At 63.7% G+C, this 25,396-nt stretch overlaps 2 protein-coding genes across 2 annotated transcripts in view; both read right to left on the reverse strand.

Annotated features, from left to right (window-relative positions):
- Positions 1 to 5,971: 5,971 nt before the first annotated feature.
- Positions 5,972 to 23,332, reverse strand: VOPP1 (VOPP1 WW domain binding protein). Its single transcript, XM_036453695.2, has 5 exons — positions 23,186 to 23,332; positions 10,166 to 10,224; positions 8,352 to 8,429; positions 7,194 to 7,330; positions 5,972 to 6,321 (listed from the first exon to the last, which is right to left on the reverse strand). The coding sequence occupies exons 1-5, from the start codon at positions 23,237 to 23,239 to the stop codon at positions 6,131 to 6,133; spliced, it is 519 nt and encodes a 172-aa protein (XP_036309588.1). The 5' UTR covers positions 23,240 to 23,332; the 3' UTR covers positions 5,972 to 6,130.
- A 1,981-nt stretch (positions 23,333 to 25,313) lies between these two features.
- The window catches only part of LSMEM1 (leucine rich single-pass membrane protein 1), a 7,809-nt gene continuing 7,726 nt past the window's right edge, over positions 25,314 to 25,396 (reverse strand). Inside the window, exon 4 of the mRNA XM_036453696.2 lies at positions 25,314 to 25,396. This exon is cut by the window's right edge and continues 165 nt beyond it. The gene's annotated coding sequence lies outside the window, so the exon portion shown is untranslated.

The following is a 25,396-nucleotide window of genomic DNA, read 5'->3' on the forward strand; positions in this document are numbered from 1 at the left end:
GCTGGGAGGAGAGGAGGCCCAGCAAGGGGGGTGGGGAAGAAGCAGCCCTGGGTCGGGCTGTGCTCTTCTGGAAGCCATGAGGGGGAGGGAGGGAGAAGAGGGATCCGCTCTTCGGAGAGGAAAGAGTTGTCCGTGGTGAGAGAAAGGGGATGAAGAATACACTTTTTTAAGTTCGGAAAACTCAGCGTGTTTGTGAATCCGTGAGCAGGACCCAGAGGGCCGTGTTTGAGACGTGACATGGCACAGGAAGGGGGTAGCGGGGGGAGCTGGTGCCCAGGCCCAGACCAGCGGGCGCAGAGCTGGAGCCTGCATTCCACGTCTCTGGCTCGCAGATGGGCGCAGACGCTGGTGGGCGCAGAGGGGCGGTGGGCGCGGTGGAAGTCTGATTTCTTCGGTGTTCTCAGCGGGGCATCTGCTGAGCGAAGGTGGAGGAGGAGGTGTGAGGACCAGGAGCGAGAAGAGAAAGTGTGAATATCGCCAGGAGACGGAGGAGGGTGAGTCAGCGGCTCTCAAAGCCAGCACGCTCAGCAGTCTCTTGGAGGCTTGTGGAAACTCAGGCTCCTGGGCCCGTGGGATCCGTAGGTCTAGGTGGGGCCCAAGGGCGTCTCCTGCCGAGTCTAGGGTGATGCTGGTGCTCACCTGAGGATCCCACCCCTCAGCAGAACTTGCCGTGGCTCCCTGGTTCCTCTGTCACCCCAGGAAGGCTGGTCTGGACCCCGGCTGCCCGGCATGGTGGCATCCGGAGCCCACATGGTTGTGGACATAAGGGAGACCGGTGGGTGGGCTGTGTGGTTCTCCAGCCATGCTCAGCTCGCTGGCTAGCTGGCTTTATCTGATTTGGTGTGTCCTGTTTGCTGGCTTTAGTTTCTCCTGTCAGAGGTTCTGCTGGTTAGCTCTGGGCTGCACAACCTCCCAGAGCTGAGGGGGGGGGGGGGGGGGGGGAGGGTGCCTGAAGCTCACTGGAAACTCTTGCCCACAGGGTGGACGTGGCTGGGCCTGTTTCTGGAGCCCACCAGCACCTGCCCAGCCAGTACCTAATCTCCTGCTGCAAGTCGCAGAGGGGAAGGGGGCAGCAAGCCAGGGGCCGTCTTCACCAGAGGGCACTCTGACCTTCACCCTGACCTCATGTCCTCTGGGCCAAAGGCCAGCGCTCTTTCCAGAACAGAAGCTCTAGGAAGGGGAGGGCCAGACACTGCTGGGTGGCAGGAAAGGCCTGCACAGAGCTGACTGGCAGCTAAACAGCCATCGGCCAAACCTGCCACCCAGAGGCCCTGGGTGCTGCCCACCCACAGCCCAGGGCCAGGGCCTGGCTAACTGCCTGGGGGAAGGCTCCTGCTTTCCCTGCTGTGGGCTCAGGACTCACGATGCCACATCCAGTTCTGCCTTCCAGAGCTGTTGGGAAGATGAGATCACATAATCCAAGTCAAGAACCTAACATCATGCACATGCTCACAAACTCAGTGTCGCCTTCTCTGTGAACTGTGGGAGTAAGGGCAACCTCAGATGATGCTTGCTGGCGGGGAAAGGATTGTGGTGGTGGACTGGTTGCCTCTATTGGCTGGCACCCCTCCCCCAGCCCTGAAGCAGCGGGCTGGCCCCAGCCCCAGGAAGGCAGCTTTCATGGGATTTTGTGGCTCCAGCCCCACACCCATGTGTTTTTTTCTGGAATCACAATCCTTCAGGGAGTTGCTGTCCGCTCCCACTTAGGTGCTGAGCTTCACCCACACCCAACCACAGATGGCCAGCTCTGCTAGGGGGCGTGGTGTCTCATTTACAGTCAGCACATATGATTCATCGGTACTGTTCCCAGAGGCTGACTCAAGGGGCATGGCCACAGTGACTCTCCACTCTACTCTAGGCTCTCCCCGCCTTTAGCGGGTTAAGCTCTTGAGAGCAAGGCATCGCTAATGCACAATATCGACTGTAGAGTTGGGCACTGTGTGAAGTCCTCGATAAGCCTATCGCATTTGGTGACTCATCCGGCCCCACAGGGGCCTGTGTGGCAGCTTCCTTCCCACATATCTCTACCTGTGAGGCAACGTGGGGCACAGAGGCCGCCCAAGGTCATACCACAGCTAGGCTGTGGAGCACACATTCCATGAGGCCTGAGTTACAGGTATTTCCAGGTCAAGGATGAAAAGGGAACTATCGCCCATTCTCGCTGGAGGGTGAGGGAGGTAAGCCATGAGAATGTGCAGTGAAGTAACTGCACAACATCTTAATGGACAAGGACAGCAAAGGTGTGCTCCAAATCTAAGCATTAAGTCACGCACGTGAGCTTTACATTCCTGTTTAAAACCACGTTCAAGCAACTATGGTTCTCGATGCTTCAATCTGCTATGTATTTCTTGGGACATTATAATGTAAATGTTACTGCTCAGACATAATCAGTCAGTGAGCCCCAGCAATAACCGTCAGCGGCTAGCTGGACACAAGCAGAAACCGTGTTCCTCTGGAAATACACCCACCATCTCTGAAGTGTTATTTCCAAACAAAAGGAGGATCTGAGTCCAGTCACACTTCTCCGTAGAACTACCAATGCACACAAAATGCAAACACCTTGGAGATGCCATCTGCAAATGCCACACTGTGGGTACAGACAAAAGACATGGTTTACTAGTAAAAACAAACACAACACACCACACACACACACACACACACGCCAAAGGATAAGGAGAGATGTGTAACCTCAGAAGCACCTCAAAATGGTCCTGTCCTGTTTGTGGAGACACTGAGTAGCTTTTCAGAGACAACAGAACCAAACCCATGTCACGCAGCCAAAGCAGGTGCAGCGGAGAGAACTCTGACCCGCAGCTGCTGCCGGAACCAAAGTCTCGCCCTCCCCTTTATGCACGGAACCAAAGGATGGGGACACAAGCGGAACTGGAACACAGGAACCGGAAGCTAGGGGTCCGCTGTCCAGGAGCATGTGGTGCTGACGCCCCTTCACCCCTTCCCCAAGTGAAATGAGGCCGCCAGCAGCTCAGGCCTGGGCACCGCCCCACCCAGAGCGCCCGGTCCCGGCCGGCCGCGGGGCAGGTGCCTCCGCCTCGCTGTCCCCAGGGCACCTGGCAGGCCGCCGCCCCGCACCCGCCCGCGCCACCCGCCCCGCGCCCGCTGGGCCTCAGCGTCTCCAGCCGCCTCCTCCGCAGATCCCGCTCCTGTCTGCTCACATCGGCCTTCTTCGAGTGCAGAAACTACTCGAAGTTCTCGTCTTCCTACATTCGTGCCTTGAGAGCCACTATGGACATTTTTTTTTAATATATTGTATTGATTTTTTACAGAGAGGAAGAGAGAGGGATAGAGAGTTGGAAACATCGATGAGAGAGAATCATGGACCAGCTGCCTTTTGCACGTCCCCTACTGGGGATGTGCCCGCAACCCAGGTACATGCCCTTGCCCGGAATCGAACCCGGGACCCTTCAGTCCCCAAGCCGACGCTCTATCCATTGAGCCAAACCGGTTTCGGCAGACTTTTTTTTTTTTTTTAATCCTCACCCAATCGATTTTGAGAGAGTGGGAGAGAGAGAAACATGGATATGAGAGACACATCGATTGGTTGCCTCCTGCACAACTCCACATTGAACCTGTAACCCAGGCACATGCTCTTGACCAGGAATCGAATCGGAGACCCTTTGGTGTGCGGGCTCTAGCCACTGAGCAACAGCAGCCAGGGCCACTACTCACTTTTTGAAGTTCAATGTGAGAGGCAGATAAAAGCGAGCCTCAGTTTCCCGTCTCGTCTTGACCCGGGCCTTGCAAGGGACCCTGTGTCCATGTGTAGGGGGCGCTGGTGGCTGGGCCGCTGCCCAGTGAGGCATGGGAGCCAGCTCTGGCTCAGCTACCACAAGCTGCTGGCCCGGTCTGGCCCACTTCCTGTGCTGTCTTCAGAGAGCAGGATATAAGATGCTTCTTTTTCCACGTGATCTCCACGCTGATTCATCTAAGTGCAGCCAGCTGTGGCACGTAACCCCGCCAATAGGTCTGTGTGACGTGCAAGCAGAGCTACAGCATAAAATCCTGCTCACCTGCCTGTGGGAAGCTGTCCCAGCCAGGAGACCTAGTGTAGGTGTCAGCTGTGCATTTCCCTAATCACTGCCCCTCCCTTCCCAGCTGCTTCAGATCGCTTTTCCTTAGATTTTAAAAACTTGTTGGTGAGCCCGGCAGGTGTGGCTCAGTAGTTGAACATCAACCTAGGAACCAGGAGGCCACGGTTTGATTCCCGGTCAGGGCACAGGCATAGGTTTGTGGCCTCAATCCCCAGTGTGGGGCATGCAGGAGGCAGCTGATCAATGACTCTCATTTCTCTCTCTCTCCCTCTCCCTTCCTCTCAGAAATCAATGAAAATATTTTTCAAATAAAATGTGATGAACCAAAACTCTCTTATATTCTCAGATAGCGTCTAACGTCCAGTTCTCCCGAGACTGGCTGCGTCACCCACCCAGGGAACCATCCACTGCAGGTGCCTCCTCTGCAGCTGCTCCACCCCGCCCTCCTCCCGTCTCCCAGGCAAACATCACAGCACACGTCCAAAGGCGATTTTATTCTGCGAACAGAGGAAACAGGGCCCTCTCCAAGAGAACAGAAGAGAACGCATCTCACACAAACGCGGGATACAAAACTGCCGGCGCTGCCGGGACGCCCAGGCGCCTGCCATCCAAAGGGCACACAAGGTTTTGCAGGGACACCGGGGCCTCTGCACCCGCACCTGGTCCAGGCTGGGGCGGCTCGCGTGTGCTTCGTTATTTTAGAAAAAAAGCAAAGGGGCCGATTGAAGTGAAAAATGCAAAACCAATGGCCTGGAGGAAGAGGAGCTGATAGACCCAGGTCGTCGTCGGTTGTAAACAGCAAATGTTGTGCTTTGTCGACTCATTTCACTCAAGGACCCGGGGGACGGGCTCACAGGTCGCACAAGGGTGACCACAGACCCAGGCACAAGTCTGCGCTCACCAACTGCTTCCCAGGGCACTGGCTTGGTCCCAGGCATCTCCCCTGGCATTCCCCAGGAAACTGGATGCTCCAGGCCAACGAGTAACTCTCTCTCAAGAGCCTCCGACTAGTTCCTTTCCAAAGTAGGCTCCCTCCACCCCCCACCCCGCCGAGGACCCGCCACACAGACAGCGATCTACCTACATCTTGGCTACACGGCTCTGCCCTCCTACGCACTAGCCAGCAGGGCTCCGTCCGGCTTCACACACATGGGAGGCATCACTAACTACGCACAGGAACGGACCCCCGCTCACTGTCCACGGCCCTGGGGCGGCCATTGCAATCCTGGAGGCTGTGCACAGCCCTGGGGACAGCTGCCGAGCAGAGTTTGCAGCTGCTGACCACACGGGCCACACAGCCCCGCCCACCGCCTGCCCGCTGGCCGGCCACCCTGCGCGGGGCCTGTGCTTTGACCCAGGGCAGAGGTGCCGGGGAGGCGGGCGGTCAGGACCAGAGAGCAGGGAGCTGCTGGCATCCGGTGGAGACACTTAGGAGAGTCAGACTTCAAAGGACAGGGCTCGACATGAACTTCCCTAAATGCACTACGAAGGGGGGAACGGGACTTCTCCCCGCGTCAGAGCAGCTCCTACACGCAACGTCCCACGCACGCGAAGAGCATTCCTCGGGTGCCTGCCACGGGGGACAGGCCTGCAGACACCCTCCGGGCTGCACCCCCAGCCCTGGCCGGGCAGAGGGGCGTCTCCCCTCTCTGGGGAGCGATGGAAGCAGACAGTGCGGAGGCTCCTTGTCCACCAAACGTCTCTCTAGCAGCTTCTTCAAGAGGAAAACGGACGGGACGAGAGGCCCCAAAGCTGGCCGTGTGGGGCCTCGGTCCAGCTGGGGAGGGATCTCCCTGTGCTCTCCCCGCGCCCCGGCTCTCCCCGGCACCGCCTCCTCGTCCCGCCCGGGCTGTGGGCTGACACCCGAGGCTGTCCACACTCCGCCGGAGCACAGACGACGTCAGAAACGGACGCGGGCATATCGGATATTGGTCATCTATAGAAAACGGGAGGGGCTGTGCTTGCTGGGAAGGTGTCACCGAGGGGCGTGCCCGAGTGGCTCCTGACGGGATGCGGGCGGCCGGCGAGGGCTCCTCCGTGTCCGCCGCGCCCCGGTCCCGGCCAGCCCAGGCAGCGCCCCGCTACTTGGCCTTCACCACCTGTTCGTAGGGCGGCGGGGGCGTGTTGCAGTAGGAGGGGGGCGGGGGGTAGGGCACGCTCCCCTGGGGCGAGTTGGGCTGAACCTGGAAAGCCATCGCCATGGGATTGAGGGCGGGGTTCACGCCGGGTCCTCCGGGGTCGGTGTAATAGGGCAGCCCCGGCGGCTGCGCTCCTGGAAGACGGAGAGCAGTGTGAGCCCCGCAGACGCCCCGCGCCCGCCGCCCCGGCTCCGCCCGCCTCGGCCGCCCGACACGGTGAGGCGCCGGCTCCTGGCCCCGTGTTTGCCCACAAGCCTTCCCCTCCCGTGACCACGAGGTTCCCGAAGGCAGAGGTGATGCTGCATCTGCCTCCGGATCCCTTTCCATCTTTACGTTAAAAAAGAGGCTTTGTGATAGTCCGGGAAAGGCAGTGGAAGCCTCCTACAGGAGACGAAGTGGGGAGTTGAGAATCAGAGGTATTTGGGGACATAACCTCAGGGACCTGGGGGCACACCCAATGTGGGATGCACGGGATGGAGGAGAGGGCTACATAGGAATGGCTGGCTTCTGGGCTTGACAGAGGTCCCAGGGCGCAAGACAAGGCTCCAGGAGGAGGGCGGGGCTCCAGGAGAGGGGCGGGGCTGCGTGAGGGCGGGGCTAGAGGAGGACGGAGCTACCGGATGGGGCTACAGGAAAGGGGCGGGGCCATAGGATGGGGTGGGCTACAGGAGGGCGGGGCTACAGGAGGAGGGTGGGGCTACAGGAGGGCGGGGCTAAGGGGGGAGGGCGGGGCTACAGAAGGGCTGGGCGGGGAATGGTCCAGCGAGGGACACAGGCCAGGCCTAGGGAAGGGTAGTAGGGAAGCCTGACTTTCGCGACAGGAACGGACCCAGGTTCCAGGAGGCCGAGGAGGGAACAGACCCAGGTTCCAGGAGGCCGGGGAGAATGCAGAGGGGGCAGGGGAGGGACCGGGGATGGTGAAGTGGGCCATGTCCCGGGAGCCACGGGAAAGCAGAATGCTCAGAAAGACGCTGGACGGCGGGAGGGCGCGGACGGAGGTGCTGACCTGGCGCCGGGTTCGGGGGCTGCCGGGAGTAGGACACGTTGAAGGCGGGCTCCTCGATCAGCGGCGGCGGGTACATGCGCCTCCGGATGAAGAAGCCGGCTCCGCAGCAGAAGAGCACGCCCATCATGAGGAGGAACCTGGGAGCGGGCGCCGGCGGTGAGGGCCAGGGCTGCTGGCTCCCCACCCGGGGCCCGAGACCGGCCCCCCACCCCGGGCCCCAGGCCGGCCCCCACCCCGGGCCCCAGGCCGGCCCCCACCGCGGGCCCCAGGCCGGCCCCCACCCCGGGCCCCAGGCCGGCCCCCACCCCGGGCCCCAGGCCGGCTCCCACCCCGGGCCCCAGGCCGGCCCCCACCCCGGGCCCCAGGCCGGCCCCCACCCCGGGCCCCAGGCCGGCCCCCACCCCGGGCCCCAGGCCGGCCCCCACCCCGGGCCCGAGACCGGCCCCCCACTCCCAGGCCCCAGGCCGGCCCCCACCCCGGGCCCCAGGCCGGCCGCCACCCCGGGCCCGAGGCCCGCTGCTCCAGAGCCCCGCCTCGAGCCCCGGCTGAGGGTCCGTGCAGACCCCGCCCCTCAGGCCTGCAGGGCTCAGCTGGCCCAGTCTGTCCTGGGCGCAGGGGTTCAGCAGGCCCCGTGCGAGGGGAAGACGGCGAGGCAGCAGGCATTTCATCGCACGTTGGCAGACTGGTTCCGGGGCTGAGCCCCGGCCGGTGAGGCTGTGCTGGGCCTTGTCCCCTGCACAGAGGAGCCGCTGCTGGATCCCGTCAAAGCACAGTCCGGGCGGTGAGCTCCATCCCGGTAGCGGGTGTGCAGGAGGTGCTGATGATGCTTCTCTCTCTCATCAGTGTTTCTCTCCCTCTCTCTCTCTCTCTCTCTCTACCGCTCTCTAAAAAATCAATAAAAATCTTTAAAGAGTTGACCTCAGTGTTGTTGTGGAAGCTGGCCAGGAGCTGCTGCAGGATGAGGTGCCGTCCGCCCGCCATCCCAAGGAATCAGCCCCCCTCTCTGTCCCCCCACCGCCCCCACCACGGCCTGGGAACCGGGAGGGCGCCGCAGCTCTGGGGCAGACATGCCCCCGCGGGGCCGAGCGGACACCGCCTGCTGGAGGCGCCGGAGCCAGGGACGGGGAGGGCGCGGAGGGGCCGCTGTGGGTGACCTACCAGAAGTACCACAGCCGCTGGATGGACAGCGCCCGCACGCAGCACCGGGACCCGCAGCAGTCCTCGTAGGGGCGGCATCTGCGGAGAGGCACGGGGTCAGGGCCCGGCGGAGGGCGGGGCCGGGGCGGAGGGCGGGGCCTGGGTGGTCAGGGTCCGGGCGGAAGGCGGGGCCCGGGCAGAGGGCAGGGCCCGGGTGGTCAGGGTCCGGGCCAAGGGCGGGGCCGGGGCGGAGGGCGAGGACCCGGGCGGAGGGCGGGGCCGGAGCCCAAGCAGGGGACGAGGCCGGGCAGGGGCGGGACCGGGGACCGGGGGCGGGGCCCTGGTGGGGCGGGGCCCTGGTGGGGGCGGGGCCCGGGCGGGGGCGGGGCGGGGCCGGGGCGGAGGGCAGGGCCCCGGGCGGAGGGCGGAGGCGGGCCGGGGTGGAGGGCGGGGCCCCGGGCGGAGGGCAGGGCCGGGCGGGGGCGGGGCCCGGGCCGGGGCGGGGCCCGGGCTCGGGCGGGGAGGCGGGGCCCGGGCGGGGGCGGGGCCCGGGCGGAGGGCGGGGCCGGGCGGGGCGGGGCCGGGCGGGGGCGGGGCCCGGGCGGAGGGCGGGGCCGGACGGGAGCGGGACCCTGGTGGGGGCGGGGCCCGGGCGGGGCGGGGCCCGGGCGGAGGGCGGGGCCCGGGCGGGGCGGGGCCCGGGCGGGCCGGGGCCCGGGCAGGGGCGGGGCCCGGGCGGGCCGGGGCCCGGGCGGAGGGCAGGGCAGAGGGGTCGGCCACCACTGCAGGCCGCCAAGGGCCATGCTGACCGCCGTGCGTCTCCCGGCCCGAATGGAAGGTGCGAGGCGGACACGCCGATGTGACCCACAGCACCACGCGTCCCACCGGCGGGGCCCCCACGACGGCTCCTGCGGGGCAGCGCCACGGCCCAGGAGCGCTGCCCCTGCGGTCCTGCCACAGGCTGGCTGCCGGCCGATCCTGACGGTCCAAAGAGGGGGTGCAGCCCTCCCAGGGGCAGGGGCGGAAGACAGCCACGGGCCAGGCCGGCTGGGGGCTCGTCCTGTCCCGCCACTAACGGGACTTCGGCGAGTCGCTCCGCCCCTGGGAGCCTCGCTCCCCCAGCACAGTGGGTGGGAGGGCAGGACTCGGTCACGGTCACCGTCTTGGTGCCCTTGTCCCTACGGACCTGCCTCAGGCACTGTGCGCGCTCTCCCCACCCCTCCCCACCCCAGCCCGAGGCCCCGGCGCCTGTGGACACTCAGGGCTGTTCCTGCCCCCGCAGAGGAACCGGGAAAGGCCCTGGCCAGGGACGGGCCCTCAGCCCCGAAGCGCCATGGCAGGCTCCACTGTTTGTGCCCTGCCCACCCCTCCTACCCACCCCTTCCCACCCTGCACACCAAGCAGGAGGCTGGCCTCAGGCCCGGGCGGACAGCAGCCAGGAGGGGGCCCGCCCGCCCCTGGCCTGGCTCTCCAGCGCCCCCGGGTGGTAGGGCAGTCGCGAACACACCGCCCCCCCCCCAGCAGAGGAGCTCCCGTCCTCAGCCTCAGGGCGCCCACACGCTCGCTCCCGGCCCCCCGGGCCGTGGCGTGGAGGTGACCGGTCTCCACGGACCCGGAGGGATGGATGCGTGACCCGTGGGGGGCTAATTCACAGGACACCCGGCAGCCAGCACCCTGGACCCGGCTGCATCCACGCGCCCCAGACGGGACCCAGTGACCCAGGAGCCCCAGCGAAGGGGGTGAGAACCTCCCAAGACAGGGCTTTCCTGTCCCATAACCAGCCCCGTCAGGAACCGTAACCACAGAACCACACCAGCAGGCGGGCAGATACTCACATGTAGTATGTGGGGTAGAGTCCTTCAAAATACCAGCAGTGCTTCTTGGCCTCCGCGCACTGCAGAGAGAAAGGACAGCGGTCACTGGGGCGCCCTGCCCGGGCGGGACCTCACAGAGGACACGGGGGACGGAGGGCGGGGCCCCGGAGAGACGGTGACAGGGAGACGGCCCCCCGGCCTTTCCTTTAACTTTCTTAAAAGGGGAAAGAAACATGGGAAAACAATTATCTCCCAGCTAGAGGCCCAGTGCACGTGGGCTGTGGGCTCGATCCCCAGTGGGGGAGGGGGGGGTGCAGGAGGCAGCCGAGCAATGATTCTCTCTCATCGTTGATGTAGGTCCCGGAGAGATCACTCGATTCCTCCGGGCAAAGCCGTGTTGTCTGCTTTGCCTGCCTGAGCTCTTAACACAAGGAAGATGCGGGAAGCAGATCTCCTGAGAGTCCCTCATCCCCGCAGGTACAGCCCTCCTCGCCAGGCCACAAAAATGAATCCCTCACCAAACCCAAAGGCAAACAGAGAGCCGCGCACTGACACGGTATAAGGCTGATGTCTGTAAAGAACACTGAGCGTGTGTGACTTAGTGAGGAGAAGATAAAAATCCCCAACGGGGGAAAATGAGAGAGACGGGAGAATCCTTCCAAGGAGAAACACACGAGGTCAATAAACCTATTCCAGGAGATAAAATCCATCAGCGGTGAAACACGTGCAAAGTGTGATGGTGTGGTTTTATCTGTCAAAACCCCAGCATCCCCCGGGGCACGAGAGAAGAGACGCCACACGACGTGTGTGGAATACAAATGTGATGTCTCCACAAGACGGTGTTTCCTTCCGGATCAAAAGCCCTTAAAACGCCCATCACCTCACAGGCTGTTCCACGCATCCCGGGGAAAGGAGAGCAACAATTGTGGAGCCGTGCTACTTATAATCAAGATTTTCAAAGAACGTGTTTGGTTAACCAATTAATAATGCATGCAAACGGCATGGGAGGAGGCGTGTCCTATCGGATGGTAAGGAAACGTGTAACAGGGTGAGAACATTTTGCTCAGAAAAGCAGAGCCAACGAAAGAGTGTATCTAGGAGCATAGACACCGAGTGGCCAGATTATTATGCGTTCAGAGATCATCATAACCTGGCCACTCGGTGTATTGTCCCCCACAGGAGAAGATAACATGGAAGGACAGGTGCCAAAATACTGGCGATCAATGGTCTCTTACAACAGCGCGTAAGGCAGACACCGGCCAAGAGTTTGACGGGGATTGTGTTCAACAGGAAAGAGAGAGAAATGAACGCCACGTCCATAGCAAGAAAGCCAATGAGGACTCGCTCGCACAGAAGAACACGCTGTGGTGGTAAAGGGGAGGCCGTGGGTGTGTGCGTGCCGATATGGGAACACGTCCAAGAAATACCGCTCACAGAATAAGGAAGAAAAAAGATGCAGAACATTGTGTATAATGTGGTCCCATCTGTGCACTTTTTAAAAAAACATATTTCTTTTTTTTTTTTTACAGAGGAAAGGAGAGGGATAGAGAATTAGAAACGTCGATCAGAGAGCAACATCGATCCAAGAGAAACATCGATCAGCTGCCTCTTGCACATCCTTTACTGGGGATGTGCCTGCAACTAAGGTACATGCCCTTGACCGGAATCAAATCTGGGACCTTTCAGTCCATAGGCCGATGCTCTATCCACTGAGCCACACCGGTTTCGGCGAGGGGAGATTTTATTCAGTGAAAACAGCTTGGCTGTGTAACAGCAAGGAGGCAGAGGTGAAGCTGGTTTACAGGGGAATGTGTACCCGCCCCCATTTCCTGATTGGTCCGTTCTTATGCAAATGAGGGCTCCACATGATGATTGGTCCAAATAGCACCTTACTGCTTGGCCAGAATGAAGCTGCTCTGACTAGTCAGTGAAGATGCGAATGAGGGTATAGCTGCACCGCTCTGACTGGACGGGGAGCGTCTCGGTCCTATTGGTGGAGTTTCTATCCTAGAGGCTCCCTCTCCACGGCTGACTCAGGGCAGGAGGCTGGCTGCCAGTGTGAGATGCAGCCAGTGTGACGGGCCTCCGCCAGCAGTGTTTGTCCAGTGGGCCACAAGGAGCCCTTTTCGGTAGGCCTGGTCTTCCTGGGGTCCACGCGGGCGAGTGTTCTATACACACAGCCCCTAAACGGGGTCACACACCGGCCCCAAGAACGCTGATGGACTAACACCGACACAGCCCAACCTAGAAGCAGATCGTGGTCCAAAGTCTGTGTCTAAACTGGTGACCTGGAGGTCAGGGCCCTTTTCCCACAGAAATAGTGGTACACATGCCGGCTAAATCTCCTGGCGAGGCCACCCACTCCTGGTCAGCTCACAGAATAAGCGAATCCCAGTCTGTCCTGGAGCCGCACTGGCCCACAGCTGTTCGCTGCGGAGTCTGCCCCGCACCCCAGCCCCCCGCCAAGCCGGAGAGAAGGGCGGACATGTGCCAGGGAGCTGGCCTGGTTGGACCACGGGAGCCATCGATGTCACGCTGGTCCTGTCGCCCGCCACCCTCAAGGGCTGTCCTCCCTGACCCCTCCCACGTTCCGCCACCAACACAGCACACAGCCAACGCCTGAGGCGCGGGCACCGCCACCCGTGCCTGGGCCAGAGACCGCGTTCCCCCTCGCCCCCGTCACCCCAGGCACCGCACAGCCGCACGCACCCCGAGGGAAGCGCAGGCGGCTCCCACGCTGTGTGACAGACAAGTAGACAGACAGTCCCAGCTCGGGGTCACCCGGTGACACCCCGACAGAGCCTGGGGGAGCTGTGTCTGAGGGCCCCTGCTCCTGGGGGCCTCGGCTGGCACCTGTGAGGGTTCCGCCTTCCACGCCCGCAGACCAAACTGGGGAGGGGGAGAAGAGGGAGGCTCCCATGTTTGAAGATGAGTTCACAGGTGAGGAGTGGCTGCAGACAGAACACCTTAGAGAGGGGGAGGCGGCGACAGGGGCAGGACGTGTCTGAGCCCTGAAGAAGTGTGACTTCATCCCACTCGGCACCGGGACTGACCGGGTCCGGGAGAGCCAGGGAAGGACAGTGCAGCTGAGGTTTACTTATGGGCCTAGGCCCGCCAGGTCTCTCTGGGCGGAAGGAGAAGGCGGCAGAGGGCGATCGGTGGAGGGAACGAGAGAGCCTTCCCGTCCCTCTAACGTGGTCCCCAGGTTAACGCTGGTGCCCAGGACAGGTCCGAGACAGACGCCGGAAGGAGGGCTGCTCTGCAGTGCAGAGAGCAGCCCTGGGGACCGGGTGCAGAGCCGGAGGGTGCAGGCCCTGCCCAGCAGGCCTCGGGCCCGGGGCAGGGCAGCCAGGTGTGCAGGTGCAGGAACCAGCAAAGCAGAGGTTACGCCCCTGTGAGCGAGTGAGGGGAGCCACGCTCTGCTGACCCGCAATATGCAAACTGCCCATCTGGCGACCGGGGACCCAGCGGGCAGGTGGGCCCTTCCCGCGGTGCCCCTGCGGGGAGCAGTCAGCACATAGGGCGCTGTGTCCAATCCGGTTCCGAGGGGGAGGAAAGAGAGGGAGGAGGAGGAAGAGGAGGAGGAGGAGGAGGAGGAGGAGGAGGAGGAGGAAAAGAGAGGAGGAGGAGGGGAAGGGAAAGGAAAAGGAGGAGGGGAAGGGAGAGGAAAAGGAGGAGAGGGGAAAGGGGAGGGGAAGGGGAGAGCAGGGGGAGGGGAGAGAAGAAAGGAAGAGGAGAGGGGAGGGGAGGGGACGGCCACTGGGGCGGAAGGGCCCACAGAAGCCCACTGGAGGGGAGGAAAGCCAGTCGCTGAGAGGCTGCCCTCAGCTCTAGGAAGCAGTACGGGCTTCCACAGTCTCCTCGGCGCCCAGTGAGGCCGCTGACCGCCAGGCCAGCCCTGTCCCGTTCTGACGGGCGGAGACAAGGTGACCCCGGGGACCAGGTGGGAGGAGTCGGGCAGCAGCCGGGTGACCCTCTGACGTTTGCCGGTAACTGTGATGCCACCCGCGGCTCGGCAGGACCCGGGAGCCGGTGTTACCGCGGAGGCCTGTTCCTGACACTGAAGCACGGGGACCCGTCACTTCACCTCGTCCCGTTACCTAAGCCTGGCCGGCTGCGCGGGGTCACAGGACCGTGCTGACCCCGGAGGCAGCAGCGGAGGCCTTCAGAGACCCCGCACACACCCGGGGCGCCCATCACGCCGGCCTCCCTGGGTGCGGGGTCAGGCAGGGTCCTCTCCGGCCGCCCAGCCTGCGAGTTCTTTGGCTGGAAACCCTGGGAGCTTCGCCGTAAGGAGGTGGCATTACAGGAGGATCCAGGCGTCCAGCTTCGTGTGAAGAACCTTCCGACCAGCACTCGCTCCAGACTAAGTCAGAACATAAAGCATTTATCTGAGCACCAGGACTGCAGCCAGGAGGCGGGGATTTACACTCCGGGAGAAGACAGGCAGGCGGTAAAGGCAGAACCGCACGGTAATCCCTTCATGCGAATGAGCTCGGCCCCGGGGATTGGTCAGGGCCGTTGCACACAGAGGGGTGGGAACCACACGGAGGAAGCCCGGTGACAGCTGCTCCAGCATGTTCCCGCTCCACCCGCTCCACCCGGAACAAAGCCGGGCGCCCATGGGCGGGCCACGCCCGTGCTTCTGTTTGTCTCTCCTCTGGCGACTCCACCATCAGAGCCTCAGCTTTCCCCTCACCGATAAAGCTGCGACCCAGCTCCGCGTCTGCCGGGGAGAGCACGCTGGCCTCCGGGGAGAGGCTGCTGTGACAGGAGAACAGACGGGGAGAGGCCGCCCAGAGGAGGAACAGCCGGGCCAGAAGCAAAGGGGGTGATGGGGGGGGGGGGGGGTTCCCTAGCTCAGGAACTCAGCGCTGCGGTTTGGCTGACAAATTAACCCCCTCCCCACCACAGCCCCGGCTCTGGGTCCGAGCCGCTTTCTCCCGACTTCTTTCCAATCGAACACCGCCTGAGGCTGCCATCCCTGCTGCAGGCCACGGAACCGGATCGGCCACACTGGCAGGGGTCTGGTCGCCTCTGAGGCCAGTGGGTGTGCACATCTAGACGCAGCCGACGCCCCGGATGGAGGAGAGGCGGCCTGGGACCCGGCGTGCCCTCCCCCCCTCCCCCCCAGCCCCTGCGGGGGAGCAGTCAGCACATGGCGAGCTCAGTGAACAGCCCGACTCCACTCGCTCCTCCGGCACATCCCCCAGGTCCGTGTCCCCCAGATCCGTGTCCCCTGGAGCCCACACTCAGCGTCCAGTCCGACTCCAATGCCCAAGGAAGAGGGCGGAAGGCCGACCAACTCCTGGCTCCTAAGAAACCCGAGGGGGGAGGCTGGTTCCCTTTTTCCACAGCACGGGGGCAAAGGGAATCCACCGAAGGGGAAAGTGAGAGCTGAACCGAAACCTGTGTGGCTCAGTGGATAGAGCGTCGGCCTGCAGACTGAAGGGTCCCAGGTTCGATTCTGGTCAAGGGCATGTACCTTGGTTGCGGGCACATCCCCAGCGGGTGGTGTGCAGGAGGCTGCTGGTCGATGTTTCTCTCTCATCGATGTTTCTAGCTCTCTGTCCCTCTCCCTTCCTCTCTGTAAAAAAATCAATAATATATATATTTTTTTAAAGTGAGAGCTGAGCAAACACAAAATGGATGTTGAGCTGGAACCAGGCGGGGAGCAGGAGGGGCGGTGTGGGGACCAGGGGCGTGGGAGGAGGGGAAGGCGAGGGCCCGGCACAGAGGAGGGCTGTGCCTCTGCCGGCCTGGGCAGGCGCCCAGGGCAGGCGCCCACGGCAGGACAAATACAAGCGCCTCTGGGTCTAGAAGCAGCAGGGAGGAGGGACGGGAGGTGGCGGGTTTCAGAAGCTCTGCCCAGAACGGCTGCCTCCCGGGAAGATGGCCTCACCCTCAGGGGCTGTTCTGTGGCAAGAGCGGGTGGCCCATTCCCACTCCCACCTCCCACGTCAGTCCCTGTCGGATGCAAGTGGCACACAGTGGGGCCAGCAGCCACCGTTGACAGACATTTACTCACTATTGGACACACCTGCACACTCACACAGGATCCTTTCTGTTGTTTTTAACCCTCACCCAAGGACATTTTTCCCATTGGTTTTTAGAGAGAGGAACGGAGGGAGGAGAGAGGGGAGGAGAGAAACATCGATGGGAGACACATCGATTGGTTGCCTCCCATGTGGCCTGACCGAGGCTGGGGACTGAACCTGCCACAGAGGTCCCTGCCCTTGACCGGGAGTGGAACCCATGACCCCCTTGGTCTGCGGGCTGGTGCTAACCACTTAGCAAACTGGCCAGGGCTCACGCAGGATCTCCTGCCCGGCAAGCATGAGCACCCGGTGTTATAAGTGAACTCGGCGAAGCCAAGTGGCGTGAACAACAACGCTGGAGACACAGGTCTGTCTGGCTCCTAAGCCGCCTGCTTCCCTACCACATCCCATCGCCTCTAAAAACCGGGGAGACCCAGGTCCAACACCCACCTCCCTCCTACGGCAGAGCTGGGCCACCTGTCCCTGAACTCGGCCTTCACTCACAGGAGGGGAGCCGGGTCCTCCCCAGAGGCTCCGGCCTGAGCTCGGTGCTAACGGCAGCGCTGGGCGCCATGGCGACCGACCGGCTCCGGACGCAGCTGCCGGAGCGCACGCCCCAGGAAAGGCGGGCTCGGGGCCAGGCCTGGCAGGGGCAGAGGCAGGTGGGGCTTCCGGGCTGGGTTTCCACGTGTCACCGGGAGAATGACAGAGGCCTGACAACATAATCACAGCTGTCAGTCTTCCTGAAATAAGTTACCCCGGGAAGCACCCGGGAGTCCACGGCACAGACACGCGAGACTGTCTCTCTGGAACTCCCTCCCGGCGTCTGCGTGCCATGCCGGAGGCTGTCAGAGTCGCGGCACACCTGGCACGCCAGCCCTTTGTGTGTTCAGGACTCAAGAACTTTTTCCCCAGAAGGAGGGGTTGAGGGGGCAGTTCTCAGTGCAGCCCCCGGCCCCAGCCCCAAGTCCCCACACCAGGAGGTGGACTTGGGTGAGCGCAGTGGTTGGCAAACCGTGCCAGAGCTGCGGTTTGCCACTCTGTTGACTAATGAGTTTGCCGACCCCCGTCATATGCCACCCTTTACCTCTGTGCACACGATATGCCACAACTGCCTAGTCCTCCCAGCTTCCAGCTACACGGTAACGTTTAGTCTAGTCCAGCGGTCGGCAAACTCAACAGAGCGGCAAGCCGCGTGTGGCTCCCGAGCCGTGATTTGCCGACCACGGGGTTGGAGCCATCCCAACCAACCAAGACGTAACTACCAGGCACGAAACTTAACTGCCGTCCAGGGTCCCCTGCGTCTCAAGCCCTCGGAGGCCCAGCCCAGCCCTGAGGGTGGGATCCCCTCGGCTCCGCGCCGGGCTGCCGAGCCCGAGGTGGGGGGGAGCGCACAGCTGTGCGCCCTGCAGTGCTCTCTGCCGTGGTCACGGAGCGCGGGCCTCCGAACCCCAACCAGGGACGTCACCCCCCAACCCCCCAGCCCGGCGGCCTGGCCTGCGCCCCCTCGGGGCCCCCCACATTAGACGCCTGCGCCTCATGCTCTGGACTCCCCGTGCGGATGCAGCTCTCCCCCCCAAGGGCACACGACCCAACACGACGCAACACGTCCGCACACGCCCGTCCGAAGCGGAATTCCACCTCTAAAACGAGGGCCACGGTGTCTCCACATCAGTCTCGCTCATCGATCTCACCCCCAGCCTGTCCTCCAGCTGTGACGGCGCTGCTCGACGGCCTTTCTACCGATCAGCTGGATCAATGGAGTGACCGTCAAAGCCGCAGACGGCACCAGCCCAGCAAGGACACCACATTTAAAAAAAGGACTCAGACGCACGCCCGTAAGTGGAAAGGTGTACTGAACATTCAACGTGAGAGCGGGAGGTGACGCCAGATTCTGTGCCTAACAGACGTGTCCTCACCCACTGCGCTTCATTCAGATGTCCTCAGTTTTTTTTTAATAAATTTTTAAAGTGTGTTTTTATTGCCCTAGCTGGCTTGGCTCAGCGGATAGTGTGTCGGCCTACAGACTGAAAGATCCCAGTTCCATTCCGGTGAAGGGCCCATGCCCGGGTTGCCAGCTCAATCCCCAGTGGGGGGTGTGCAGGAGGCAGCCAATCAATGATTCTCCCTCATCGTTGATGGTTCTCTCTCTCTTTCCCCCTTTACCTTCCTCTTTGAAATCAATTAAAAAGTACAGATAGATAGATAGATAGATAGATATCTGCATGCTCCCTTCTGGGGATGGAGCCCACAACCCCGGCCTGTGCCCTTGACCGGAATCGAACCTGGCACCTTTCAGTCCCCTCTCCGCAGGCACCCGCCTCCCGGAGCTGCCAGAGAAAAACTCCCTCCACTCGGCTTTTTCATTCAAATGGCACGTCGCTCTGATTCTAAAAACTCCGCGGTGTGGGCGGCCTGAAGAGGGTTATTTCAGAAAACTGGCACCCGGGCCGCCCCGTTCACTGGATTCCCGGGCACGGAAGCATCTGGCAGGAGACAGGAACCCCACAGATCTCCGACACGTGACTGGGCTCTGATCCCAAGCTCCTGGGTGCGAGCATACACGGGACCTTATAAAAACACGCACTGATCCCCTCACCGACCCAGGAGATAACGTCCACTGCCCAGCCACTCTGAGAGCAGCCGCCCCTTCTGGCCCCAGAAGGCTGTTCTTTTTCCAGAACAACTTTCCTTCCTTCTTTCTTTCTTTCTTTTTTTTTTTTTTTTTTTTAATATTTCAATATATTGAGTTTTTACAGAGAGGAAGAGAGAGGGATAAAGAGTTAGAAACATAAATGAGAGAGAAACATCAATCAGCTGCCTCCTGCACACCCCCTACTGGGGATGTGCCCGCACCCAAGGTACATGCCCTTGACCGGAATCGAACCTGGGCCCTTTCAGTCCGCAGGCGAACGGCTCTATCCACTGAGCCACACCCGTTTCGGCTGCCAGAACAACTTTCAGACACGTGACAGCCTCGCTTACAGCGTGCTGGCTCCAGAGAGAATCCAGAAGTTACGGAGCCCTGGCCTGGACTGGGTAACCCGGTGGGGGGCACCCCCGCGGAAGGATGGGGGAACCCCAGCCCTGCGCGGAGCACCCATTTCCGGGCTCACTTCAGTAAGGATGGAGCCCTCGGAGCAAAAATGACTCCGCGGCCCGGCCGGCGCGGCTCCGTGGCTGAGCGCTGACCTGTGAACCAGGAGGTCCCCGCAGATTCCGGGTCAGGGCTCAGGCCCGGTGTGGGCTCCATCCGCAGTGGGGGCGGGCGGGAGGCAGCTGATCCATGATCCTCTCTCATCATGGATGGCTCCCTCTCCCTCCCTCTCCCTTCCTCTCTGAAATCAATAAAAACACATAAACACATTTATACATACAAAAAAGCTAAGGCTGCCCTAACCGGTTTGGCTCAGTGGATAGAGCATCAGCCTGTGGACTCAAGGGCCCTGGGTTCGATTCCGGTCAAGGGCATGTATCTTGGTTGCGGGCACATGTCCTCCTCTCTGTAAAAAATCATTAAAAAAATTTTTTTTAAAAAAGGAAAGGTCCACCTCGGATGGGTCCCAGGTCCTGAAAAGCCACCCGGGGAGGAGGACAAAGCGGACAGCCCTGGCGAGGCCGGCGGGCACCCCCACCCCGGGGTCCGGACTGGGTGCTAAATGGCAGCGCTCCCTGCGGACCTGTGCCCGGGCCCTAGGGCCCAGCTGCTGGGTCCGTGCCTGATGGGTGACTGCCTCCCAGGTAGCCATCAGCCTGGACGCCCTGTGCGTGGTCAGCTCCCCGCACGGACGTGCCTGCAGCCCCTCGGCCTGGGCTTCCTGCACCCCCACAGGCACCCGGGGGGACCCTCTGGACACCTTCCTTAGCACCTCCCTCCCTCCCCCGGGAAGTGAAAGTGGGGAGACGGCCGGCTGAGAGGATGAGGAGTTGCTATGCTTTTGTTTTGTTCCTCTGGGGGAGCGGGTGTCTGCGAAGTGCTCAGGACGGGGAGTAAGCCCTCTGCCCAGGTGCCCGCTGAGCAAACACAGGGACCTGCCGCCTGTGCGTCTCCCAGTACGGGAGCTCCTACAGAGGGGTGAGTGAGGGGAGTCAGGGAGGCGGGGAGGCCTTCTCCAAACAGGTGCCAGGTCCCCTCCGAGGGGCCCTGGCAGCACCAGCGGGGAGCAGGGCCCGGAGGGCCGGCGTGGAGGACCCCCGTCGCCAGCGCCCGACACTGACATTCCGACATTCCGGGTGGTGGATGATCAACCAGCCTCTACAATGCAAGCAGCTCGGGGAGCAGGACGGACACCTCCCGGGCTGTGGGAGCTGTCAGACTCCTCCCTCCCGTTCTGCCCACAGACCCAGGAGAGCCCACTGTGTGCCACCCGGCTCACCAGGGGCCGTGTGCGGGACCGGGGGCTGTGTGACCGGGGGGCCGTGTGACCGGGGGCCACGTGTGTGACCTGGGGCCTGTGTGCGGGACCGGGGGCTGTGTGACCGGGGGGCCGTGTGACCGGGGGCCACGTGTGTGACCTGGGGCCTGTGTGCGGGACCGGGGGCTGTGTGACCGGGGGGCCGTGTGACCGGGGGCCACGTGTGTGACCTGGGGCCTGTGTGCGGGACCGGGGGGCCGAGGGGGGCCGGGGGGCCGCGTGGGGGACCAGGGGGCTGTGACACATCCAAGGGCATCTGAGGCGTGCATTCTGATAACATGTTGGCGATGCAACCCGGGCTACCAACTTAGGAGGCAAACAGCTCCGATCCACATCAGCGTCTAAGATTCCAGGTGATGAGTTCCTGGGCGCCTTAGGATAACCATCCATCGCCGGAAGTGGCTGCACCCGCAGCCCTCGCAAAACACTGTCACCGGCACGCAATGCCAGCACCGCGTACAGGGTATTTTATTGGTTTTTACAGAGAGGAAAGGGAGAGGGATAGAGAGTCAGAAACGTCGGTGAGAGAGAAACATCGATCAGCTGCCTCCTGCACATCTCCCACTGGGGATGTGCCTGCAACCGAGGTTCAAGTGCTTGACCGGAATCAAACCTGGGACCCTTCAGTCCACAGGCCGATGCTCTATCCACTGAGCCAAACCAGCTAGGGCACGTCTCCTTTTAAGACCCGTCAACCGCCCTGGCTGGTTTGGCTCAGTGGATAGAGCATCAGCCTTCGGACTGAAGGGTCCCAGGATCGATTCCGGTCAAGGGCATGTAGCTGGGTTGCAGGCACATCCCCAGTGGGAGATGTGCAGGAGGCAGCTGATCGATGTTTCTCTCTCACCGCCGTTTCTGACTCCCTCTCCCTCTCTCCCTTCCTCTCTGTGTAAAATCAATAAAATATAAATAATAAAAAAAGAGCCATCCACCTCTCGGACGTGACCCGAGCACACCATACAGCAGGCGTTGGCGGTTAATCCTCACCCAGGAGTATTTTCCCGTTGATTTCCAGTGAGCGTGAAGGGATGGAGGAGGGAGGGTTGGGGGAAGGGGGAGGACAGAGAAACATCCATGGAGGTGAGAAAGTTACACGGACTGGCTGGCTCCCACGGGTACCCTGCCTGCCCTGACCAGGGCCAAGAATGGAGCCTGCACACCAGGTACTGGCCCTGGGCTGGGAATTGAACCTGGGACCCTCCCGGGCCGGTCAGCACTCTAACCACGGGGCAGCGCCAGCCAGGGCCCAAACAGCTCTTTTGCCAAGAACCCCGAGGCGGTCGGGTCAGGGCTGCAGGGAGGGCGCCGCCACCCAGCGATGCGGGGCCGGCGGTGCCCAGACTGACCAGGCCGCTGGGGTTCGGCCAGCGCGGATCGGAAAGGGGCGGGAGTCTGGGCGGGAGGCCCGGACACCCTGCTGGTGGGCACACAGTGGCCGGTGCCTCCCCCGGGAAGTGCTCCTGAGGTTTTACACTCCGGCCCGGAGGGGCGCCAGCGGGAGGGGCGCCCACACCGGCAGGAGGGCGCCGGGGGCAGCGGACCGCGACCGGGACGGCCACCGCCACCGCCACCCGGGCCGCGAGCCTGGGCTAACCCTTCCACCTACCCCTCCCCAAAGCGGGGTCCCCCCAGGGCGGTGACCCCGACTCCCCGGCGCCCAGAACGGAGCCGCAGCCCCGGAGAGGCGGCGGGGGCGCGGGCACCGGACCTCCGGCTCCACGGACGGAGCGGACGTCCTTCGGCGGAGGAAGTGCGAGCGGCCGGAGCCCAGCTCCCTCCTCCCCGGAGGCCCGGCGGGCGAGGTCCCCCAGCAGCCGGGGTGACCCCAGGAGGAGGCGCCCCGGGCGAGGACGGAGCTGGGCTCCGGCCGCTCCCCCCCATCCACCCCGCTCAGTCCTGCCCCCTCCGTCCTCCCCCTCCGTCCTCCCGGCTCCGTCTTCCCCCTCCGTCTTCCGGGCTCCGTCCTCCCCCTCCATCCTCCCGCTCCATCCTCCCGCTCCGTCCTCCCCCTCCGTCCTCCCCCTCCGTCCTCCCGCTCCGTCCTCCCACTCCGTCCTCCCGGATCCCTCCGGGCCGCCCCGGGGACGTGCCCACGCCCGCGCCCGGAGCCCCGCTCCCTCCGCCGCCCCGCGGCTCCGGGACTTCCTCAAACTCCCGGCTCTGCGCCTGCGCGCCCCCCCATCCTGCCCCCCCCCATCCTGCCCCCCGCATCCCGCCCCCCGCATCCTGCCCCCCGCATCCTGCCCCCCACCCCACCCCCACCCCCGGGATCCGGGCCCCTCGGGACGACACCGCGGGGCCGCGCGGCCAGGCTCCCGGGTCCCGGCGGCTTCAAGAGCGGGAGGAACGCGCCGTCCCCGGGGCTGGGCGGGGCGGGGCGGGGCGGGGAGCCCCCCGACCTCCGGGGCCCCCGACCTCCGGGCCCCCCGACCTCCGGGGCCCCGGACCTCCGGGCCCCACGCGTCCCAGCCGGACACACGCAGGTCCGGGCGGCGGCCGCTCCTCCGCGCGCTCCCGCAGCGGGTCCCCGGCGCCTCCGCGCCCCCCGCGCGCCCGCCCGCTTTGTCCGCCCGCCCGCCCGGCCCTACCTCCGCCAGCAGCGCCAGCAGCAGCGCCGCGGCGCCCGGGGGCCGGCGGCTCATGGCTCCGTGCTCTCCGGCGCTCCCCGCGCTGGCCCGGCGGCGGCGGAGCCCGACCGGCCGCCCGCGCTCCGCCCCGCGCCCCGCCCTCGGCCGGAGCGCGCCCGGCGCGCGCCCGCGGCACCTGGAGCCCCGCCCCGGGCGCCGGCGGCGGCCCGGCCCCGAGAGGGACCTGCGGACCCCGCGATGGGCCAGCGGACCCCCCGATGGGCCAGCCGGGCTCTGGAGGGCGGGGGAGCCGCCGGGGGTCTCCTCTGTGGGGGCCGCCCTGTCCCCCCAATAGACCGGGAGGCTTTTCGGAGGCGCACAGCCCCCGCGGGGTGTGGCCCCCCGGAGGGCGGTGTTGGTCCCCCGGGGCCATCGCTCCTCCTCGCACCGGGGCCTCCGGTCCCCCCTCTCCCCGGGTTCCCCGGACCGCGGGGCGGGCGCCTCCCGCACGTGACGGCAAGGACGGCCCAAGGGCGAGGAGGCGACTGCCAGCCCCGCTCCGGCCCGCGCCTCCCCCTGGCCCGGCTCTTTGTGCGGCCGCCTCCCGCCCGCCCCGCCTGGTCCGGCCCTCACCGCCTGGGCCCGCGTGGAATCCACCTCCCACCCCCGCCCCCGCCTCGCCCGGAGGCTAAGGGTGCGGGTCCTCCCCCTGCGGAGCGCCCCCCCAACTGCCTCGCCCCCACTGTGTGGTGTTCACACCGGGCCGGGCTCCCATCTCCTCCTTCGGTCATTCCACCGGCACTGGGGGCACTGGTGCCGGAGCCGGAGCTGGGAGGCTCTGATGCCGGGCTGAGTGCAGACCCCGGCGGTGGGGGTGACACGGGCGCAGAGGTCACGGACCTGCCCGTGGTGGTCTGTCCCGTAGGTACAGCTGTCAGCTAAGGCCAGTCCCCACCCTTCCCAACCTTCCGGCGAGAACTCACCGGGTGACCATGCAACAGGCACCCGGTCTCCACCTGCTGGCACCAGAACTGCAGGTGAGGCGGAGAAGGTGCCCTCACCACACCCACGCCCCTCCCCGCCCCCGCGCCTGCCCTAGAAGCCCAGGAGCCTCTGGGCTCCAGTAACTGGGACTGTTGACAAACGGGGCGCCTCACTGCCCTGTGAAGGGCAGAAGTTAACCTGCAGGAAACTGAGCCGGAAGCCTTGATGTCCAACGGAGAGGCAGACGTTTTAACACACACACACACACACACACACACACACGCACCGCTGGAGAGGGGAACTGTCTCCTGTGAAAATGCGAATGACCCTCTCACAGGCCAGGCCAGGGACAGCTTTCTCCCTAAGGTATCGGTGCCCTCCCTCCGGCCCCTCCCCTCCACGGGCCGTGTGCCGGCCAGGGGCAGCATTCCTGGAGAGTGGATTAAACCACAGTGTGACAGGGTCGCTGGACTGGCACCAGGGACACTGGGGGAGGAACTGAATGGACTGAGTGCTCCAATCAGAAAACATACAGTAGCTGACTAGATAGTAAGGCCCTTCCCTATGCCGTCTACCAGAGACCGACTTCAGAGCCAAAGACATAAGACGGAAAGGAACGGGGCAGAAAGAGAGGTTTCGTAAAAATTAAAAAAACTGGAAAGCTGGGGTGGCAGCGCTCATACCAGACAACACAGGCGTGAAAACACCGTTTGCAGAAAGAGCTCCACACACATTGGCTGAAATACACTGGGCTCTCTCTTTTGACCCTGCCCCACAAGCCACGTGGCTACACGCCAATGCCCGGAGGCAGCCAGCTCGCTCCCCCGCCCATCCCTGTCATCATGGGGGAAATGAGAGTCCAGGTTCCATTCCCCCGAGCTGAATCTCTTTTATTGAAAAGAAGATCTGTCATCATCCAGTTCCCTGGGACAGGAATGCCGTCACTCATGAGGGAGCGTACAAAGGCGTGGGAGGCCGGGACCTCCCTGGGGCCGTGGCCTTGCTCTGGGGAGGAAGCGCTTTGGTGGGAGAATTGGCACCCGGCCGATCCTCGGGCTTCCTGTGGTTGTCCTTCAGGCCAGCCACCCCCCACCCCGTTACAGCAGAAGAACGGGGGTGAAACGAGTCCCACCCCTGGCCCTGAGGCGGTTCCCATCCCTGGGCAGGGCTGGCCGGGCCGGCTCTCTGCCCAGATGGTGGGCTGCCTGCAGGATGGCGGGGCTGGGCTTCTGGCCCCGCACAGGCTCG

Source organism: Pipistrellus kuhlii, unplaced genomic scaffold, assembly GCF_014108245.1.
Source record: "Pipistrellus kuhlii isolate mPipKuh1 unplaced genomic scaffold, mPipKuh1.p scaffold_m20_p_26, whole genome shotgun sequence".
NCBI classification, from domain to species: domain Eukaryota; kingdom Metazoa; phylum Chordata; class Mammalia; order Chiroptera; family Vespertilionidae; genus Pipistrellus; species Pipistrellus kuhlii.